General features: G+C 51.0%; 6 protein-coding genes across 6 annotated transcripts; 3 read left to right on the plus strand and 3 right to left on the minus strand.

The window, feature by feature from the left end:
* Window positions 1-40: 40 nt before the first annotated feature.
* On the minus strand, window positions 41-541 carry PFICI_08327 (uncharacterized protein; the record flags this gene model as incomplete). Its single annotated transcript, XM_007836908.1, has 2 exons — window positions 41-325; window positions 389-541. The coding sequence occupies 2 exons, from the start codon at window positions 539-541 to the stop codon at window positions 41-43; spliced, it is 438 nt and encodes a 145-aa protein (XP_007835099.1).
* A 603-nt stretch (window positions 542-1144) lies between these two features.
* Window positions 1145-4804, plus strand: PFICI_08328 (uncharacterized protein; the record flags this gene model as incomplete). Its single annotated transcript, XM_007836909.1, has 1 exon — window positions 1145-4804. One exon carries the CDS (start codon window positions 1145-1147, stop codon window positions 4802-4804), a length of 3660 nt encoding a protein of 1219 aa, XP_007835100.1.
* A 433-nt stretch (window positions 4805-5237) lies between these two features.
* PFICI_08329 (uncharacterized protein) lies at window positions 5238-6194 on the minus strand (the record flags this gene model as incomplete). Its single annotated transcript, XM_007836910.1, has 1 exon — window positions 5238-6194. One exon carries the CDS (start codon window positions 6192-6194, stop codon window positions 5238-5240), a length of 957 nt encoding a protein of 318 aa, XP_007835101.1.
* Window positions 6195-6706: 512 nt separating this feature from the next.
* PFICI_08330 (uncharacterized protein) lies at window positions 6707-7544 on the plus strand (the record flags this gene model as incomplete). Its single annotated transcript, XM_007836911.1, has 2 exons — window positions 6707-7151; window positions 7201-7544. 2 exons carry the CDS (start codon window positions 6707-6709, stop codon window positions 7542-7544), a joined length of 789 nt encoding a protein of 262 aa, XP_007835102.1.
* Window positions 7545-8401: 857 nt separating this feature from the next.
* PFICI_08331 (uncharacterized protein) lies at window positions 8402-13615 on the plus strand (the record flags this gene model as incomplete). The annotated part of the gene is made up of 1 exon (XM_007836912.1): window positions 8402-13615. The coding sequence occupies one exon, from the start codon at window positions 8402-8404 to the stop codon at window positions 13613-13615; it is 5214 nt and encodes a 1737-aa protein (XP_007835103.1).
* A 157-nt stretch (window positions 13616-13772) lies between these two features.
* On the minus strand, window positions 13773-15118 carry PFICI_08332 (uncharacterized protein; the record flags this gene model as incomplete). The annotated part of the gene is made up of 4 exons (XM_007836913.1): window positions 13773-14059; window positions 14129-14698; window positions 14750-15008; window positions 15080-15118. 4 exons carry the CDS (start codon window positions 15116-15118, stop codon window positions 13773-13775), a joined length of 1155 nt encoding a protein of 384 aa, XP_007835104.1.
* Between the last annotated feature and the right edge of the window lie 3950 nt (window positions 15119-19068).

Consider the following 19068-nt stretch of genomic DNA (forward strand, 5'->3'; position numbering starts at 1 on the left):
AAAAAACTGCATTTGTGAATAGGTTGTTTCATTCTGCTGTCTATAGGATCTGCTGAACCAATTCAATGACATCAAAGAAAGACTCCCTGTCTGGCTTTGGCTTCAGCAGACCAAGACCGACAATGAGCATTCGCTTTTCATCAGGGTTCCTTCGGGAAATGTGGCTGGCGATTTGCACGGCGTAGAGCTGGCCAGAGGATTCCCTCTCCTCGCCTCCACCACCCAACAGAGTTTTGGGGGTCAGGTGCAGGAGAGGCAGTAAGCTTGTATCGGGCAGAGCCATATCAACACTGGCTGCTGACGGCGCAGATAACGACACTTGAATCTGAAGATCGCGGGTTAACCATGCCACAAGTCAACCCCGAGGTGAATACCGGCGGCTACTTACCCACTGTGACAAACGGCCTTCTTGTGACAAGGTGACCATGATCTTGTCCGAGAAAAAGGTCGATGTGGCCTGCGTCTCGACGCCATCAACTTGGCCGACTGCCTCTTTGGACGGGGCCGGAAAAGCGTCCTCTCGAATGTCTGTTTCTTCCATCACTGCGGATCACGCTGTTTTGGATTTCGTCCTTTCGTATGTTTGAAGGACGGGAATACCAATCAGAGATCTTGAACTGGATGTCTAGCTGTTCGTTCCCAGATGAAGTTCTATCCTTGAGGCTGATGGGTATTGTTTGCGTATTGTTAGAGAAATTGTTATTGCTGAGAAAGGCGAATTATGGGTGACCTCAAGTGCTGCTATTTTATATCCTACTTGTCGCCAATTCTTGGTTGTCGTGAGGATGGAGCAACAGCCCCTCGCTCACTGTAGTGTAGTGGGGTTCTGCAGCCAAACTGCCTCGACAGGGATGATGTGCCCGCCCCACTACCCGTCAGTTTAGCATCGTGGGGCTTTTCTGCCGGGCGGTCAAATTTTTCAAAATCGCATACTCTGGGAGTGATGCTGGTAGATCATCCATGATTTCAGTGGACGGCAAGATCACATTTTCGCATTTTCTTTCCTACCATGAGCTTATGGGCCGGGAAGGGTCTGTATTGAGCGCCGAAGAACTCTGGACTCAGCACATTGGGTGAAAGTGCCCGGCATTGCCGCCATTTCATCTCAGCTTCTTGAAAGGGCCCTTGAATCCTAGTCGGCAAGATGGTCAAGAAATTCGTGCCTCGGCAGAGGAAGCACAAGGTCCTGGCGCGGCAGAAGGCCAGCGGATCAGGACAGGATGATGGCGCAGAGGTTCCCATTGCCGACAGCAATGCGCTGGAAATTATCCCTAGCAAAAAGGATGTTGAAACCAAGAAAATGCGCGAAGAGCTAAAGGATCAGGGTGTCAAAGTCAGTGGCAAGAAGGCCAAGAGACTCGAAAAGTACATCGACAACAAGCTCCAAAATGACGAGAACAAGGCGCTGCTGGCAAAGCTGGCCAACAACAAGGTCGATACTAGCTTGTTCTTCAGCACTCGCACTCTGGGTCAAGGCAAGGAGACCAAGAAGCAGGCTCTGAAGAGAGCTCTACAGGAACACAAGGCTGGCCTGCGCGATGATGAAGATGAAGAGCTATTTGAGCAAAGAAAAGACTCTGATGACGAGTCTGACTCGTTGGAAGCCATTCAACAAGCAATCAAGCCAGCAACGAAACCCGTAGCACAACCCACACTGAAAGTGGCAGCTCCCAAGCCTCAGGAAAAGTCAGAGCCGATCCAGGAGGAACCTCAGCCTGCTGCTACCGCCTCAAGTGCATCAATACAAAAGCCAGCACAGATTGGTTCCGGCTTAAAGCGTCCGCTGGACCTCGGCGAAGATGGTCGCCCTGTAATCCAAAAGCGCCAGAAGCGCGGTGGCGTCGCATCCAAATTGTCAGCACCAAAGCTACCTGAGCCAGAAAGCGAGTCTGTTTCAGAATCGGGAGAAGATGAATGGAGTGGTCTCAGTTCAGGGGATGAAGACCACGACGACGAAGACTCTAAGGACGCAGATATGCAAGAGGATGAATCCTCCGAATCCGACTCTGAATCAGATGACGAAGACATGTCGGATGACGACAGCGACGAGGATGCCAACGAACAGCAGGAAAATACGAAACAGCGCTCCTCTGCTTTCAAGGCTTGGGCTCACCAGCAGAGGAATGAGGCACTTGGATACCAACCCATTGAGCCAACTGCTGCATTATTGGATATACCAAAACCGGAGAATTTCAAGCCGAGACCCATGGAACAGGATCCATTACCTCTGGAATTACAAGCAACGGCAGACGACGACCGGAAAGCCTACAGTGTGCCTGTGATACGATCAACGGAGATTCAAGAAGCAAGAATGAACTTGCCAGTTGTGGCAGAGGAACAAAAGATTATGGAAGCCATCCACAACAACAATATCGTTGTAATCTGTGGTGCCACGGGTTCCGGAAAGACGACGCAAGTTCCACAATTCCTTTTCGAAGCTGGATATGGATCACCTGATTCTCCAACACCTGGTTTGATAGGTGTCACTCAACCAAGAAAGGTCGCTGCCGTCAGTATGTCAAAAAGAGTAGGGCAGGAATTAGGAAACCACTCGGAAAAGGTGGCTTACCAAATCCGGTTCGAGGGCACAGCTGATGAGAAGACGGCCATAAAGTTCATGACTGATGGTGTGCTTCTGCGTGAGGTTTCAAGTGATATTGCCCTGAGAAAGTACTCGGCCGTCATTATCGACGAGGCTCACGAGAGAAGTGTCAACACGGATATTCTCATTGGTATGCTCAGCCGTGTCGTCAAGTTGCGTCAAGAATTAGCAGACGAGGACTCGACCGTGAAGCCCTTGAAGCTCATAATCATGTCTGCAACTCTGAGGATAGATGATCTTGTCAAGAACCCCACACTGTTTTCTACACCACCTCCGGTACTCGATATCGAGGGAAGACAATTCCCAGTCACTATTCACTTTGCCCGCCAAACCAAGCACGATTACGTGGATGAAGTATTCAAAAAGATCACCAGGGGCCACAAGAAGCTACCACCAGGAGGCATGCTCGTGTTCTTGACAGGCCACGACGAGATTTCACGGTTGAGCAAGAAATTGAAGCAAGCTTCCGGAGGATGGACTTCGGCGGCTTTGCCCAAAGTGAGGATGTCTGCCAACGATGCGCCTTTGGAGATTGAAGATATCGAATTCGGTCAAACAAACGATACGACCCAGGACGACTTTGATGAGCTGAATTTTATTGATGAAGACGAAGAGGAGGAGGATGACAAGGAGTTTGATATACCCGATGAGGAGGGAGGAACCGGTCCGCTGAAAATGCACATCTTGCCTCTTTACTCGCTCCTCCCCACCCGAGAGCAGATGCGAGTTTTTGAGCCTCCGCCCGAAGGACACCGACAGATTGTCATAGCCACCAACGTAGCCGAGACGAGTTTGACCATCCCAGGCACGCGTTATGTCTTTGACTGCGGAAGAGCCAAAGAGCGGCGATTCGACAAGGAAAGTGGCGTGCAAAGTTATGAGATTGGTTGGATCAGCAAAGCGAGTGCAAACCAGAGATCTGGTCGTGCTGGTCGAACAGGTCCAGGACACTGCTATCGACTCTACTCTTCAGCCGTGTATGAGAGAGATTTCGTTGAGTTTGCTGATCCAGAGCTTCTCAAGATGCCCATCGAGGGCATCGTGCTACAACTCAAAGCAATGAGACTCCAGCACGTTGTAAACTTCCCATTCCCGACGCCGCCGAACAGATTGAGTCTGGCAAAGGCCGAGAAGCTGTTGACATACCTTTCGGCAATCACGCCAGAAGGTCAAGCAACAGATATTGGTACAACCATGGCCAAATTTCCTCTGCCGCCACGGTTTGCCCGTATTCTGCTCATCGGTCATCTCCATGACTGTATACCATATACCGTCGCACTTGTGGCCGGACTGTCCGTCCAGGAAATATTCATCCCCGAGGGTGTCGCGATACCTGCAATCTCAGACAGGGAAGAGGGAACCTTCCGCACAAATGAGGATGTCCTGGCAGAAACACAAGCAGCACGCGCAAGGCAAAAGTACAACAAGATCCACCAAAACTTCCGCTCCCTCGACGACGCGTCCGACGCCATCAAGCTGCTGCAAGTTGTTGGAGAGTTTGCGCATGACCCTAGCGAGCAGTGGTGCGAGAACCATTTCGTCCGCTTCAAGGCTCTTCAGGAGGCGCAGAAGCTCCGCAAGCAAATCACCAGTCTCCTGCAAAAGGATATTCCCGCCTTTGCCAATTTGACATACCAGGACAAGCTCGATCGACCTTCTCCCAAGCAAATCAGCGCCCTCAAGCAGATGGTAGCCGCCGGCTTCATTGACCAAGTCGCCATCCGCGGCGATCTGGCTCCCAACCCGCCCGAGATGGGCAGAAAGCCTCGGCGTGCCATTGACGTGCCATATGTGCCACTGCACCCGATTGACTCACTGAGCGCCGACGACGTTGAAAAGTGTGTCTACATTCATCCCTCGTCGTCTCTCTCGCACTATAGTCCTCAGGAGTGCCCCGAGTATATTGTGTACTCGCACCTCCAGCGGGCATCCCCAGGCGTGGATGCCGTCAAGATACCCAAAACGAGGATGATTGCCTTGACCAACGTGACGGGCGCACAGCTTGCTGCCCTGGCCAAGGGTACGCCGCTGCTCACGTATGGAAAGCCAATCAAGGAGGTCAAGACGAATGATCCCAACGTGAGGGAGAGTTTCGTAGTGCCATACCTCAGGGCTGAGAGCGCCGGTGGTCAAGGCTGGCCATTGCCGGTCAAGAAGGTTATACAGAAAAAGGTTCCCGGAAAAGGATGGGTCGCACAATAAGGGACAGTTCGCGACCGTTGTTTCAAATCATGGAGTTGAAAATTTCACGGGATATCTATAGACAAGCATCGGCCCCTCAAGGGCATTTTTGAATGATGATCAGTTCCAAAACCACTTTCTTGTCTGTGAAAAATGCAAGCAAGTACAAATCATTGTAAATGCATTCAATATCTATGCCCCGCGTGCCTCTTAAGGGGTATCAAATGCTCGTTTTCCCGTCCTGCCCGAAAAAGATTTTGTGCCTTCCAACGCCATAGCAAATGCAAATTCATGGTGATACAAAGTAATAGTCCAGTCGACAACTTTCGTGACCAACCAGCCAAGAGGGGTGGTTTTCCTTTTCCCCCGGTATGTGCTGTAGCGACGTCCTTCAGATCTTTAATGCTGCCGGCTTCTTCTTCTTGGGGGATTTTTGACGCGGGGACTCCTTCTCCTATGAAGGCGTAGCCCCGGGTGTCAGTCCTGTCTTGGTCTTCTTGCGCTTTGGCTTCGAGATGCCGCTGTTTGGTGTCTTTGGCGTCTTGGCCTCTTTTGTGCCATCTTTCTTGTCTACCGCTTTGGTGGAAACTGGATTCTTTAGGTTAGTGGTCAAAGGGTTGAGCGTAGGTGCCCGCGGTCTTTCCTTCCGTCCAGTCGAGGAGAGATGGAAGCTGCCTGGGTGGCCGGTGATTGGGTTCTCGTCCATGTACTCGCCGCCATATTGCATCTGGACGGCGAAAGAATGCTCGGCCAGGCGCGCGTCAAGTATTGAAGACTGGGCCGACTTCTTTGGTTCGGATGGTTTGCCAGCAGCGGCTTGGCTGTCGGGGAGAGGTGTAGCTTCCTTGGATGCTGCCAATTGCCGTTCGCGAGAGTTGGTAGTGGCCGGTTGGGGTTTGTAAGCGTGACCTTGGGCAGGCGACCACGTTCTGGCTTCGTCGGCGGCCGGGAAGCACTTGCGTAGCGAGTTGGTGATGGTGGCCATGCGAAAGCTGAGAATGTCGGCTAGTGTCGGGGCCATGTAGATGTTGTAACCGACGACATAGTAGCTAGAGTGAACAATGATTTCGTCCTCCTCGCCGGGCCGCTTTCGCCGTGTCTGCTTGCGAATGACCCAGACACCGGTACCTGTGCCAGGCGCCATCTGCGCAGGCTGCTCCGCGACAATGAACTCGACGCCGCTCATGGTCTTGAGGCGGCCCTCGAAGGCCTCGCGCGTCTGAATGTATTGATACATGGCAGGGTTGAACATGGCTTGGTTTGCAATGACTGCGTTGTTGGACGTCTTGTCAAAGAAGGGTGATTCGGCAAAGTAGAACAGGACGCTGTTGCTATGAATGCCCTGCATCGAGTCGGCAAGCTGGGGATGGTGCCACTGGATCTCGTCCAGAGGGATATCCGTAGACCCCATCTTGCTTGTTGGTTGACCAGTCGCTGGTTTGTAGAACCGAGTTTTGTATCAATTGTGTGTGATATGCTGTATTGTTGTGTTGTGTGATTGAGTTGCAGTGCGGAATTGGAATGGGTCAAAGTGACGATAAAGTGTAGCTTGGTACTTGGGTAGCTTTCCATCAATCTGAGCTGCTCACACTTTTAGGTAACCGAAGGGCCCAGCAAGGTCAGCCGGTTGATCGCTGCCAGGGCTGGCGGGGCAACTCGAGGTACCTTGATGTATGAAGCTTGTGCTTGACAGATGCGCCAAAGCATGCCGAGCGATAAACAATAGCGCCCAGCTTACCTTAGCTCCCGCGCCCATCTTCCAAATTACAGAAGCAGCCCATTACAACCAAACAACTACTTTTTGGCAGCAACACCAAATCACCAAAGACACTTGCGAATCCTCATTACCACAGCACCAGTCCTACTCCACCAAGAAACTCCGAATAATTGGGCCAACCCCATTCTATTGCTTGAGCAGAGAAAATGGATCTTGTATCCAGTATCCGCAAGTCAGGTTCTCGCGGTGGCGTCAACTTCAGCTGGGACGAGGTCGCAAATTCAGCACATCGCGAAAACTATTTGGGACATAGTTTAAAAGCACCGGTCGGAAGATGGCAGCAAGGGCGTGACTTGGAATGGTACGCAAAGAACAAGGATGCAGATGCCGGCCCATCGGACGAAACACCGGAAGAAAGAGCTGCTAGGGAGCGACGGGAGGAGATCAAAAGGGTCAAGGAGGCAGAGGAGGACGCTCTTGCCCGTGCCCTAGGTTTGCCAGTTAAACAGAGAGATCAGACTGGCGCAAACGCTATAGAAATTGGAAAGTCCCGTATTGGTCCGCAAGAAGCACCTAGCAGCGACACCAAACAGCAAGAAGCGCCCGAGCGCAAGCGACACAGACGGCACGACGACTCAGAAAGACGGCATCGTAGGAGACATAGGAGTCACAGTCGTGATAGGCACACACGATCTGACAGGTCGCCGAGAAGAAGAGAAGACGAGGGTCGCAGAGCGAGGGACGATCGTGGCGCGGCAGGTCGAAGAGCTCCCAGCGAAGACCGTGGCTCTGATAGACGACAACACAGGCGGTACGACGATGACCGCCGACGGGAGGACCACGGACGGAGGAAAACATACAGCCGAGATCGCGGCCACGAGAAGTCGCATCATAGCTCTAGAAGGGAACGCTCTCGGAGCCCAAGGCCAGAGGGCTCTCATAAGCAGGAACGGCGCCGACCACACTCGAGGGATAGACGACGGAGCCGTAGCGTTGACGATCGAAAGCGTCGAAGAAGTCCCTCACCATGATTTCGTATTATAGCGGAATAATTGGCTGAATACCAGATTTATGATATGAATTGCACTCGTCCAAAATAAACGACGGAAAGCAGGTTCTAGCATGATATCGTAAAGAGTAATAAAGGCCAAATGACTTTCTTTAAGCGAGGATAATCCGAGGCTCCAGAATAAGATACAAATACTGACACTTTACTTGTGTCAAAATATTCACCTTTATATAATGTATATATGCCCTTGAATTTGACTTATTCCAGACATTAATCCTTTCAACATGAACACTTTCATCTTTGGCTATGCCATCGAACTGGAAGCAAGGTAGTGGCGACTGGGGTATCGGCTTTAGTGGAATTAAGCGATAAGAATACGCCTGGGGAGACCCCTGAAAACCAGCATGAGTCTAGGTACATTCATCGGGCATTGTTTCAGCGCCTGGGGGGCAACTGTTCCATACCGTCATTCTTAAGGCAGTCTCGAGGAGCCACGCAAAGATGTTGATGCCTTTGTAAGCCTTCTTTGGGATCACACGTGCTTATTTTTTTGGGGCACTTTCGTTTCTCTACGTCTTTCATCTGTATGCATGTACCCAAAACACGATAAACAGTTCCGAACATCTTGTGGCGTTTGGCGCATATCGGGGCAGTTGTTCTAGCTTAATCCGTTACCGACTGCTCATTGACAACACGGGCGTCTCAACGACTCTGTGTTCATACCTTCGATCCACTACCGCAAACGCATATAGAGGTCGTGCCAGCTCGTCACGGGGCTCCCAAAGCTCCAGCCGTCGTTCCTAGATCGTGGATTCAAATCCGAGAATCCCTCGAGGCAGTACCTGCGAAAGACCCCGCCACCCACACTTACACAATAGACAGACGCATAGACATGGATTATGGTAAGCTTCGAGCTGCCGCACTCAGCCATGGCGAGGACGAGGAAGCTGTCACGGTGGATACCAGAGCCTTGATAGACAAGGTGCTTGCAAGATACTCTGGAGAGTGGACAACGTTGAGAGAGCTCATCCAAAACGCCGCCGATGCACAAGCAACTACTGTCAAGATCAAATGGGAGACACTGCCCTCGACACAGGTGCCTCTTCCGACGAGTCCTGACCGGTCCGAAATACTGAAGCATGTATTGCAACATCATACTCTGCGGCGGCTGGTAGTCTCGAATAATGGCCAGCCCTTTACAAAGACCGACTGGGGAAGACTGAAGAGGATCGCCGAGGGAAACCCAGACGAGACCAAGATTGGTGCGTTCGGTGTTGGATTCTACAGTGTATTCGCCGACTGCGAGGAACCATTTATCAGCTCGGGGAGTGAGGCCATGGCATTTTACTGGAAAGGAAACGCTCTATTCACAAGAAAGCTACTGCTTGACGAGGACCAAAAGACCAATGATACTGCATTTGTCCTCGACTATAGAAACTCAACAACAACGCTGCCGAACCTACTGTCTGTCGGTCAGTTTCTTGCGACAAGTCTGACATTCGTCGCTCTTCAACACATAGAATTCTGGATCGATGACTACCAAGTCCTTTCCCTGCATAAGAAGACAAGCCCAAGTGTCGACGTCACTCTGCATAGAGATATTGAAACAACCACCAAGGATCGGCTTATGAAGATTCAGAAGGTTGAGAGGGCCAGTGCCCAGATCGATGCTTCGTACATGAGTGCCCTTGGATGGAAGCCTCCGGTTGCCTCTAGATCGAACGAGTCCTATGGCATGGGAAATACCGAGGTTCCATCCTTGAGGAGCTTTTTCTCTAGGCTGACGGCCAACACAGCAACATCCAAGGCCAGGAAAGTTGCCAAGGAGGAGAAGGCTGTCCAGGATGCCATATCGGAAGATATCACTGCAGTCTCCAACTCGAGTATCTTCCTCAGAGTTACTACAGCAAGTATCAAGACCTCGGTTACGGCCAGCTTCTCCGCCGAACTGGAGCGAGCTACCAAGAAACCTCCCCCCAAGGTCACGAGACTTGCAATTTTGACTTCTTCATACGATGAACTACAAGCGTCTGAAAGCTCGACACAGTCCGGCGCACTCTCGAAGGCCATTGATGTGTTTGCTTCAGTGTTACCTAGTAAGAAACCTGGCGGTCGTATCTTCATTGGGTTTCCAACTACACAGACCACTGGTGCGGGTATGCACATATCTGCTCCCTCTGTTATCCCCACCGTAGAACGTGAGGCCATTGATCTGAACGCGCGCTGGGTGAGGAGCTGGAATATTGAGATGCTGCGAGCAGCGGGTATCATGACGAGGCTGGCCTTTGCCAATGAAATGGACGAGCTTCAGAAAAAGCTTCAAAGGTCTATGGAACAACCAGGAGCAAAGATCAGCCAGGGGGTGGTGGCTAAGCACATGCCCGAAGCCTTGCACATTCTGAATTCGTTCGCCTTTGGTGAATCTACACCAAGCGCCCAGGTCTCGCAGATTATTGAGGAGGCTTTTTGGACATCATACAAGAAAGCTCATGTCGAAATTTACAGCACTCGCGGGGTGCGTATGACTACTCAAGTTCGTCTTGGTTCCGAGGAGCTTACCAAATTTGTTCCTGGCGTTCCGGTTATCCCACCAGAGCTGAAGGATATCTCCTTCGTAAGGAAACTGATCTACTATGATTTGCTTTCAGAAATAACCGTCGATGATGTCAGACAGGAGCTGTCAGAATATCCGATGAATAAAGACCAACTGATGGCGTTCCTTCAATGGGCAAGCAGAAAAGCTGCCCGAGAGGAGCTCAGTCCTACCGACAGAGATCGTCTTCTTGACGCAGCAATCGCGACTCTAGGCGACCAAAGCAACCAGGGTGGGATTCTGACTCTGGGAAGCATCAAGACCTTTATCATCCCCAGCAAAATCCCCGCAGGTCTGCCAGTACCACCAACGACGATTCCTTTCGAGTTCACCAAGCAGATCAACATCAATGATCTTCGAGCTCTGGGTTGGGAGTCTTTGGAGATTGTCCCATGGCTTCGATTCTTACTGGAAACAAGATCCAGTCGGCCAGACAGCGAAGACTTTACCAAAACTCCCGACTTTGCAGTGCAAGTTTTGACAGTTCTTTCCAAAGGCTGGGATGGTCTTAGTCCCAGCTCAAAGGACACAGTCGTATCTCTGCTGAAAGCAAATACTGTCATGCCAACCAAACTTGGCATGAGGAAGCCTGCCGACTCCTTCTTCCCTACTGTGAAACTATTTGACGACCTGCCAACAATATCTCAGCAATGTTCTGGACTCCGGGACAAATTCCTGACGGCTTTGGGCGTTCGAAAGACAGTTGCACTTGAGATAATCTTCCAGCGTTTGCTCAACCCGTCAGAGGGACAGGCGCAGTGGAGTCATGTTGAACTGATCAAGTACTTGGCTTCAGTCCGTGCAGACATACCCAATGATGATCTCAAGAAACTCAAAAGTTCACGAATCTGCCCAGCCGAGGCTGGCCCGCCAGGGCTTGAGTTCTCAAAGCCAAGCAGCCAACTTTATAGCGTGTCTGAATTACTTGAACCCAATGCAGCGTTGAGGCCGCTCGGTGTCAAGATCCTACAGTGGCCTGGGCTATACCGTGCCAGCTCTGCAGAAGGCAAATTCCTTACGGCACTGGGCTTGAGAGCATATCCTTCGGCTCCTGAACTAGTTGAGCTGATGTGTTCATCTGACAAAGAACTCCGCAATCACGCCATGCAGTATTTTGTCTCCAACCATGTCACCAATAGATATGGGTTGTTTGACATTGGCTCCTGCGGGAAAGGCTTTCTTCCATTGGAAGGGAAAGATGGGAATCTTGTCTCTCCAGGGAGCTGCTACACCAATGAAGCTGCAGCGGTCCTGGGCTTCAATATCCTAAGAAGAGATTTGCATGAGCATGCGCTCAAATTTGGCGTCAAGAGAGATCCGCCGATTCAAGATTGCGTGAACCGCCTGCTCAGAAACATCCCTCAGACGTCGCAAGCAGCCATCACGGTTTTCAACTACTTTGCGACACGCGTCAATGAATTGGATAGAAGCATCATTTCTCGTTTGCAGGAAACGCCGATAGTGCCAGTGGTCCGTCGGAAGCTACAATCGGATGTATCAGAAAAATCCAGTAACAGTCTTGTTTCCCACATCAGCCCGAGGAATTGTTATCTTGGCAGTTCGACTACGTACGGTGATATCTTTGACTTTGTTGATTTCGGCCAGCAGGCAAACTCTTTCTTGTTTAGTCTTGGGGCCAAGAGCGAGCCCACCAAGCTGGAGATTGCTCATATGGCAGCTGGCGAGCCAGCCCGCCTGCTTAGCGTTTTCCAGAGCTCGGAGAAGTATCTGAATCTGCTGAGGTCCTTGGCTGAGGATGCTCACACTCTGAAACGAGACAAGGAGCTGTGGCGAAAGCTGAGGACGTCTCGATTCTTGCTCGCATTCAAGGAAATGCCTACGGGTAAAGGCAACGCATCCGACCTGGACGAGGATGATGTACCTGTCAGACAGTATCAGCTGGCCTCGCCGGATCAGATTGTGATCCTCGACGACTATATAAGCTATCGACTGTTCAAGGATGGCCTTCTTTGTGCGCCTGAAGAAGAGGCCCTAGAAGCATTCTACGTTGCACTCGGCTCTCAAAACCTTGGTAGCCTTGTCACAGACGACTTGAGGGTTGGTGGCCACAGCGAGAGCCAGGATGGTGCAGTCTGGCTGCGGAAACATGTTATTGAAAGGTCCAAGATCTTTGTCCACGAATATTCCAAGCATGCACGCGATCCTATCAAGCATGACATCAGATGGCTCGAGAAGAACCTGGTCGTTGAGGTCGTAAGATCTCTTGCTCTGCGTCGCACTCTCCGGGGCCATGGACAGCCCAACACGGAGAAGAAGTCTGCTGCCGCGGCCATGACAAACAAGGGTCTTGTTCTCTATGTTGCATCAGACCGACCGCGCCCTGACATGTATCAAGTTGGCCATGCCATCTGCCAGCATATTCTCCATCGTCCATCTCAACAGGCCTACACGTTTTTCGAACCCTTTCTGAAACTAGATTTGCTTGATCTGCGTTCCCGCGGATACAATGTTGACCGCATTCTCCGCGTGAAGGCAGCAGAAGCCAGGATAGCAGAGGAAGAAAAGCGCAAGGCGTTGGAGGCTGAACAAGCAAGATTGCGAGAAGAGGCCCAACAACGTGCCCGAACGCAGTCAACTGCAGAGCAGGCACCGACTCAGCGTCCATCAACACCACAAGAGAGGCCTAGGATGCCAGTAATGCCAGGCTCCTTTGACAGCCCAGAGGAACGTACTACGCCACAGGCCCAAGCTCCCGCCCCTGACCTTCCTCAATGGGGACGTAATTTGTTCTCTAACATTCAGAAGCGATTGGGATTAGAGGAAGGCCGTGCTAGTGGTGATGGGTCATCGGTCGACGACAGGGGCAAAATCGAGGAAAGAGGGAAAAATACCAAGAGCTCTATTCAGCAGAGCGGCCTGTCAAATGTTCAAGACAATTTGCAGGCGGCTGTCAATTCTACGAGGCCTTTCAGCTCCTCCACCTTGTTCAGCCCGCCTGTCACTCAAGATGTCCAGGAACAGGCCACCTACTGTGACAATATACCCCAGCAGGATCTCGAACTCGCTGCCGAGGCTGCCAATGGCATGCCAGTTTTCCTCATGAGAAATCTCAACATGAATGCGCAGCAGTTCATCTCGCAGAATCATGAGAATATCAATACGTTTGCTGTTCTCATTCGTCATGTTGGCGAAGTTTACTCGGTAAAAGCTAAAGCGCTCCACATGTTCTATGACGATTCGGGCACGACGATCGCCTTCAACAGTGGAGGCAGCATCTTCTGCAATCTGCGATATTTCAACCAACTACACGCAGCGCACATGACAGACGGGCAAAAGCAGGCGGAAGCAGCTATTTGGTGGTGGGTTGTTCTTGCTCATGAGCTGGCGCACAATATCGAGAAGCAGCATAATGCTCAGCACAGCTTTTATACCGAGAGCTTCATTCAGCAGTATTTTCCAAAGATGATGCTCAAGGCGGATGCTCTATCACCAGCAGCACGATCGCTAACAACAACCCCAAGCAGTCAGCCGCCACCATATAGTAAGCATTAGATGCATGGCGACTGGCATGACGAGTAATATTCAGGGGTTTACCGCGGTCCAATGATTGCTAGATAAAGTAGACAGCGTGATTCCAGGCTTATATACAATGAATAGAGAATTAATGCCAACGCTGATATCGCTCGCTTCACATGCAACATAATGAGTCCTAAGTTGAATTGTTCGCTTCACATGTCCCGTCTGTCACTGCTGGCGGCTCGTCGCGCGATCCCTTGGCCAGCTGACGAGTTATCAGTGGACTTTGCTTGACCTGGGACCAGTCGTGTAACATGTACGAGTTCATCTCACTGAGGCGCACCTCCTCGCCGGCGCGGGCACGCATCTCCGTCTCATAGACATCAATGATCTCGCTCTGGCTTCTACCGCTCGAACCGGTCAAGAGTTTGACAAGCTTTCCAGCATCGTCTAGAGCATGGTTCAAGCCCTGTCCGCGGTCTATACAGGGAACAGGTGCGTTAGTTTCATCAAAAGCCCTTCACGGAATGTAAGAGAAAATGAACTCACGATAGGTCATGGCGTGAGCCGCGTCACCCGCCAGCGTGACCAAGCCGCCGTGGTTATCCCAGGCGTGCTCGGGCAGGCTCGGATCCCAGTTCATGTTGCGCGTCCAATAGACCTTGTCATGATTGTCGGGGAGCCATGCGTGGGCGCTGCGAATGGGGTCGGCATAGGCCTTGGACTTATCGAGGGCCTGCTGCAGGCGCTCGGGAATGCCCATGACCTGGGCCTCGGCCTCTTGCTGCTCGACGGGCGTCCGCCACGAAATGTAAAAGGTGAAGCGCCACTCTTCGGGCTTGTCCTGCTCGGGCGCGTCCAGCAGCATCAAGACCGCCATGAGGTTGTCCGGATGCACAATGACGCTGGTGATGGGGTGAAAGGAGCGCAGGAACTGGGCCTGCTCGCGCGTGTACGACGCATTGATGAAAACGGCGTTAAAGGGCAGCTGCTTGAGCTTGGCGCGCTCCGGGCCCACGAGCAGGTGCCGGGTGATTGAGTTGCTCCCGTCGGCGCCAATGACGAGGCGCGCTCGTTCCGAGGTGCCGTCTTCATAGTGAGCCGTCACGTAGGAGGGAGCTTGTGGTTTCCGTCCATCATCTTCTGCTTCTTCTTCTTCTTCATGAGCACGTTGTTGGTGATATGTCAGCGACGTCAGACGCTTGCCAAAGCACACATTGATACCCTCAGCCAGCAGCGCCCGCAACCGCGACCGCAGGAATCGATACACCTTGGGGAAGTGCAGCTGATTCACCACCTCGCCCGTCGCCCCGTTGTAGACGTTGGGCGCATCCACGTCGGGCGTCTTGAAGTTGGGATCGCACTGAACACTCTGCATCCGCGACCACTTTTCGGGCCCCATGAGCTCGGCGAGAATAGGCGCTGACCACTTTTTGTGCGGGTTTTCCGCAAATTGTTTAGTCTTTGTATACAAAGAGTTGGAGAAAGGAGGAAACTCACATGACAGGCTATGCCCCAGTCGCGCTCATTCTCGCGCATTATGGCAGAGTTCTTTTCAATGACTTTGCAGGCTACCCCGGCCTATACGAAAAAGACACTGTCAACTTTGAGACTCTAATATTGCTAATCGAATAGTGCTGGTTCTTCTTGGGTCATCATACCCTGGTAAGGCCATTTGCTATAGCCAAGCCACAGCAACCTGATATATCAATTGTTAGATTTTCCTGCTTTCAAACTCGGAATCAAGTATCAATACTGACCAGATCCAATGATTAGAACCGGCAGCTCGGTGGCTGCTGTGCCATTGGTCGACATAATATTTGGATAGTATCCCAATTGAATGAATAGAGTTGAGGCAAGAACAAAGTTTACATGGACAATGGGGGAACCTTGACCAGAGAGTAGACTAATATACACTCTCTCTTAGAGTTGACAGACGAATTAGACAAGACCAAAAAGAAGAGAGAAGAAAAAAACCGGGGAAGGCCTCAACCGGATGCGGTCTCCCGTTTCTTGATGATCCCGACTTGATAGAACGATGAGAGCGGGGCTGCGTTATATGGGGATTGCGCCGGGCCGCGCCTGTTTGGAGACGTTGCGTATGTATGGACGTATGTACTATTAGATGGGGGTGGTGGAGGTTGCAATTTGCGAAGTATGTGCGTTGTACTGCAGAGGGAGACAAAGTAACAGGAAGCCCACGCTTGGAACAATTTCTCGATCAAAATCTGCAAGTTCCAGGAGGTGACATTGGCAGACAAGAAGAGATCGAGAGTCGAATGATGTGACTTTTTCGATGAGATATTCCCCCCCCCCCCCCCCCCTCCTTCCCCAGCTACCACGCACGGCTGGATAGTACATATTCGGACTAAATCAGTTCACCATGCCCTTTATTATAACATGATCTAGTCTGTCTTTTGCCTAGCCAAGCATGCGGGTTTTGTTTCATCTTGCCACATTTAGGAGTAGACAAGAAAAGTACGATTACAAATTCACCTGCCTCGGGGTTCGCATGCATAGTACTCACTGGTTTCTGGGGCCCTTTTTTGGTGAGGGTTCAGCAGCAAAGTGTCGAGGTGTTTCTGGGCGGCAGATGGCGCTGCGACGATCGAGTCATGATGTTAGCCGCCCGCGATCTCCGGGTCCCTTGAAAGAATCGGGTAACTGCTCCGGGACCTTGGGTTGCGCGGCATGTGTCTGGTGTCAAGCCTCAACGGTCGTGCATTTTTTCTTCTCTCATCAGATCATTTCCAGATCATCAGGAGCTTGTTTTGCTGTCTTGATCAGCAATTCATCTTATCTTTTGTCCCCTTGCTGCATCATTTTCCCATCACTTTCACGTAATGCAAATATTGGGGGGGGAAACCCCCAGAAAAAGGGCAACGGTAATTCCCATTCAAAACCCGGAACAGTGTGGATCAAAAGGCCATATTTCCCCACGAGATGGGACGCTGCTAGTCCATGACAGTACGTTTCGGCAGTGAGATAGCTCGAGAGGTTCCGCGCCTGGCCATGGGCTCGCGGAACACTTATTCCACGATGGCAATTATATAATTGCCATTGTCTTGTCGATCAGGGGGGAGGGGGAGCAATAAATCGCGAAGAAGGGTCTATAGTTATTCAGCAACTCGCAGTGTGTTATCAATTAATGTGTAAGCTTGCCTTGCCTGCCTGGTGTCCCGGGAGCTTTTATGAGTAAAGCACTGTCAAAGCAAAAAAAAGGCCCGGGACTGGTGTCATGAACATCTGTGTGTTATTCTTCTTCTCCTTCCTGCTCCTACTTTTACTCTTCTTTTCCCAGCCATGATGCTACCTATGCTGTGCAGTTGCAAATATTAATTCCTATAGCATTCTGTCATCACTTGCCGTGTTCCACCCTGGGCCCGACGGAATGGGATGGGCTTAGATCTGCGCCCGAGTCGTCGGGTTCAAGTTCCCCATTGTGTTACCAGCAGAACGGTACCCTAAATATCTCCCTAGGGCAAGTACCTGCGTATATCGATGGGGAGAGGTCGTTTTTTTTTTTTTTTTTTTTTTTTTTTCACATTTCTCGCTAATTTTTAGGACCTTGGCGGGGCTTGCCGCCATCGTCCATCTATTTAACAGCTCTACTAGCTTCGGTATGGAATCGTACAGTGTTGGCCATGTAGAATTATCAGAAATTTTCTGGTTAATGTTCAGTTCAAAATCCTAGTTGAATTTCTCTTATGGACAACTGCCAAGGATTCAGGTGAGCAAGCCATCTTGAACATGTCTCTGAAATTCAGTCGGAAAGGATTCCTCATGTCTAAGGGGCGCTGGGATTTGGAAATCCCCAGATCATAGGTCCATCGTTTTTGTCCCTTTCGTCCTTTCAGCAGCGCCACAAATTGGGCTGGTCAGGCAAGACAAAAGACTGCGCCTCTGAAAGTCTGCACCACGCGAGCGAGGCTTCGAGGCTGCACGCTGTCTTCCTTTTTCAGCTCTGTAGCCATTGAACGGGAGACTTGGTGCTTGGCTCACAAGATACAGCACAATATCTTCCCTTCCGCAGGCAAAACATCAGCACGCCGATAATTGTCGAGACTCGAACCTACCTAGTAGTCTGCCTTACTTGACACGTGACAGCAAAGAGGGACCGAGAACCCTCGGCATCGCGATCGTATTCCTATGTTCTTTGCACCCATTGGCTATTGGGCAGTGTTTTGGCCTTTTTTTCTTTCTTGATATTCTGGGCTGGAAAACCACCTCGCAGATCATCCCGGCACTTGCACAATAGTTTCTAAAACTTGGTTCATGTGGATTCAACATGGGGGTGACTGCCAGATTTTCAAAAAACCCCCAATCAAGAACCGACAGCCCGAATGCTACCATTTTTAAAGGACCCTCGCATGGTGATCGACCTTGCCCTTCTTACACCGGTCGCCTGGGTGGGCGCTCTTGATCCTGGCTGCCTGGAAATTGGGATGATACGTGCCGTGCTGAGGGGCTCTGCTCGTTCGAATCTAGGTACCGTCCGTATGTTTTGCGTGTGTGTGTGTGTGTGTGTCTGTGGCAAGCTGTGTAGGTCTAGATCTATGACCTCTGTCCTTTACTCTGGCCAATGACTACGGCTGGCTGAGTGGCTGCCTGCCTGCCTCACGGCCCCTATCCAAGACAAATTATTATAGAAATAGATGGGTCCTTTCTTCTTGGGTAGCTCAGTTGCAGGAATCCTACAGGATGAACCATGAAGAGATTGTGGGGATAAAACTTGATTGGATACACAATCCGAGCACCGGTAGTTGGAAAAGCATCCTTCACCCACGTGGCATTCTGCCTCGAGGATCGTAAAGGCGTTTTTGATGTCGTCCATTAGTCCATTACCTACTATACGCAAGCCCGCCTTGCTTCTTTTTCTCGTATGATCTTGTATCTGTTTATAGTGCAAGCAAGTATCGGGCCGGCACAGGATAGTTTACATCGTGACATCAATGGTTCATCCTACTTCTCTTACCGGGATTTACAGAGCAGGAAGAGAGTTGAGTCATTGCCGCATCCTGTAAAGTTACAGGCATCGCAAGGCAAACCAGCACATGATGCTGTAATCGCTGCAGGCCGACGGGGGGCATGATGAAATCTGCTATTCCCGGGGATCTCAAAAAGAAGACTTGTCCCTGACATTTTGCATATATTACATGCGTCATCTTCGTGCAGCTTCTAGAATAGAATTCCGAGCACGCGGGATCTCACTAATGTTTCCCGTTTTGTCATCTTACTGATAAAACACGTTGCTGATGACTCTCGGCAGCTGTGGCTGCAGCATCATACTTTGTGCAGGGAGGCTTTGGTAGGTGCATAGTAGCCTTTACCTGATAGAGGATGCGGTCCCCCCACGTATTCCCTCCCACTTTGGGGAAGTCTGCTGTTCCAGAGTGAGACAGGCGTCTTGCTGCCCTTTGGTGGACGTGAAGTCGTTGCTGACCGGCGCCCCTTTCACGTATTTCTTACGCGACGTTACCAGCCAATAA

Source organism: Pestalotiopsis fici, assembly GCF_000516985.1.
Source record: "Pestalotiopsis fici W106-1 unplaced genomic scaffold PFICI_Scf_5, whole genome shotgun sequence".
Lineage (NCBI taxonomy): Eukaryota > Fungi > Ascomycota > Sordariomycetes > Amphisphaeriales > Sporocadaceae > Pestalotiopsis > Pestalotiopsis fici.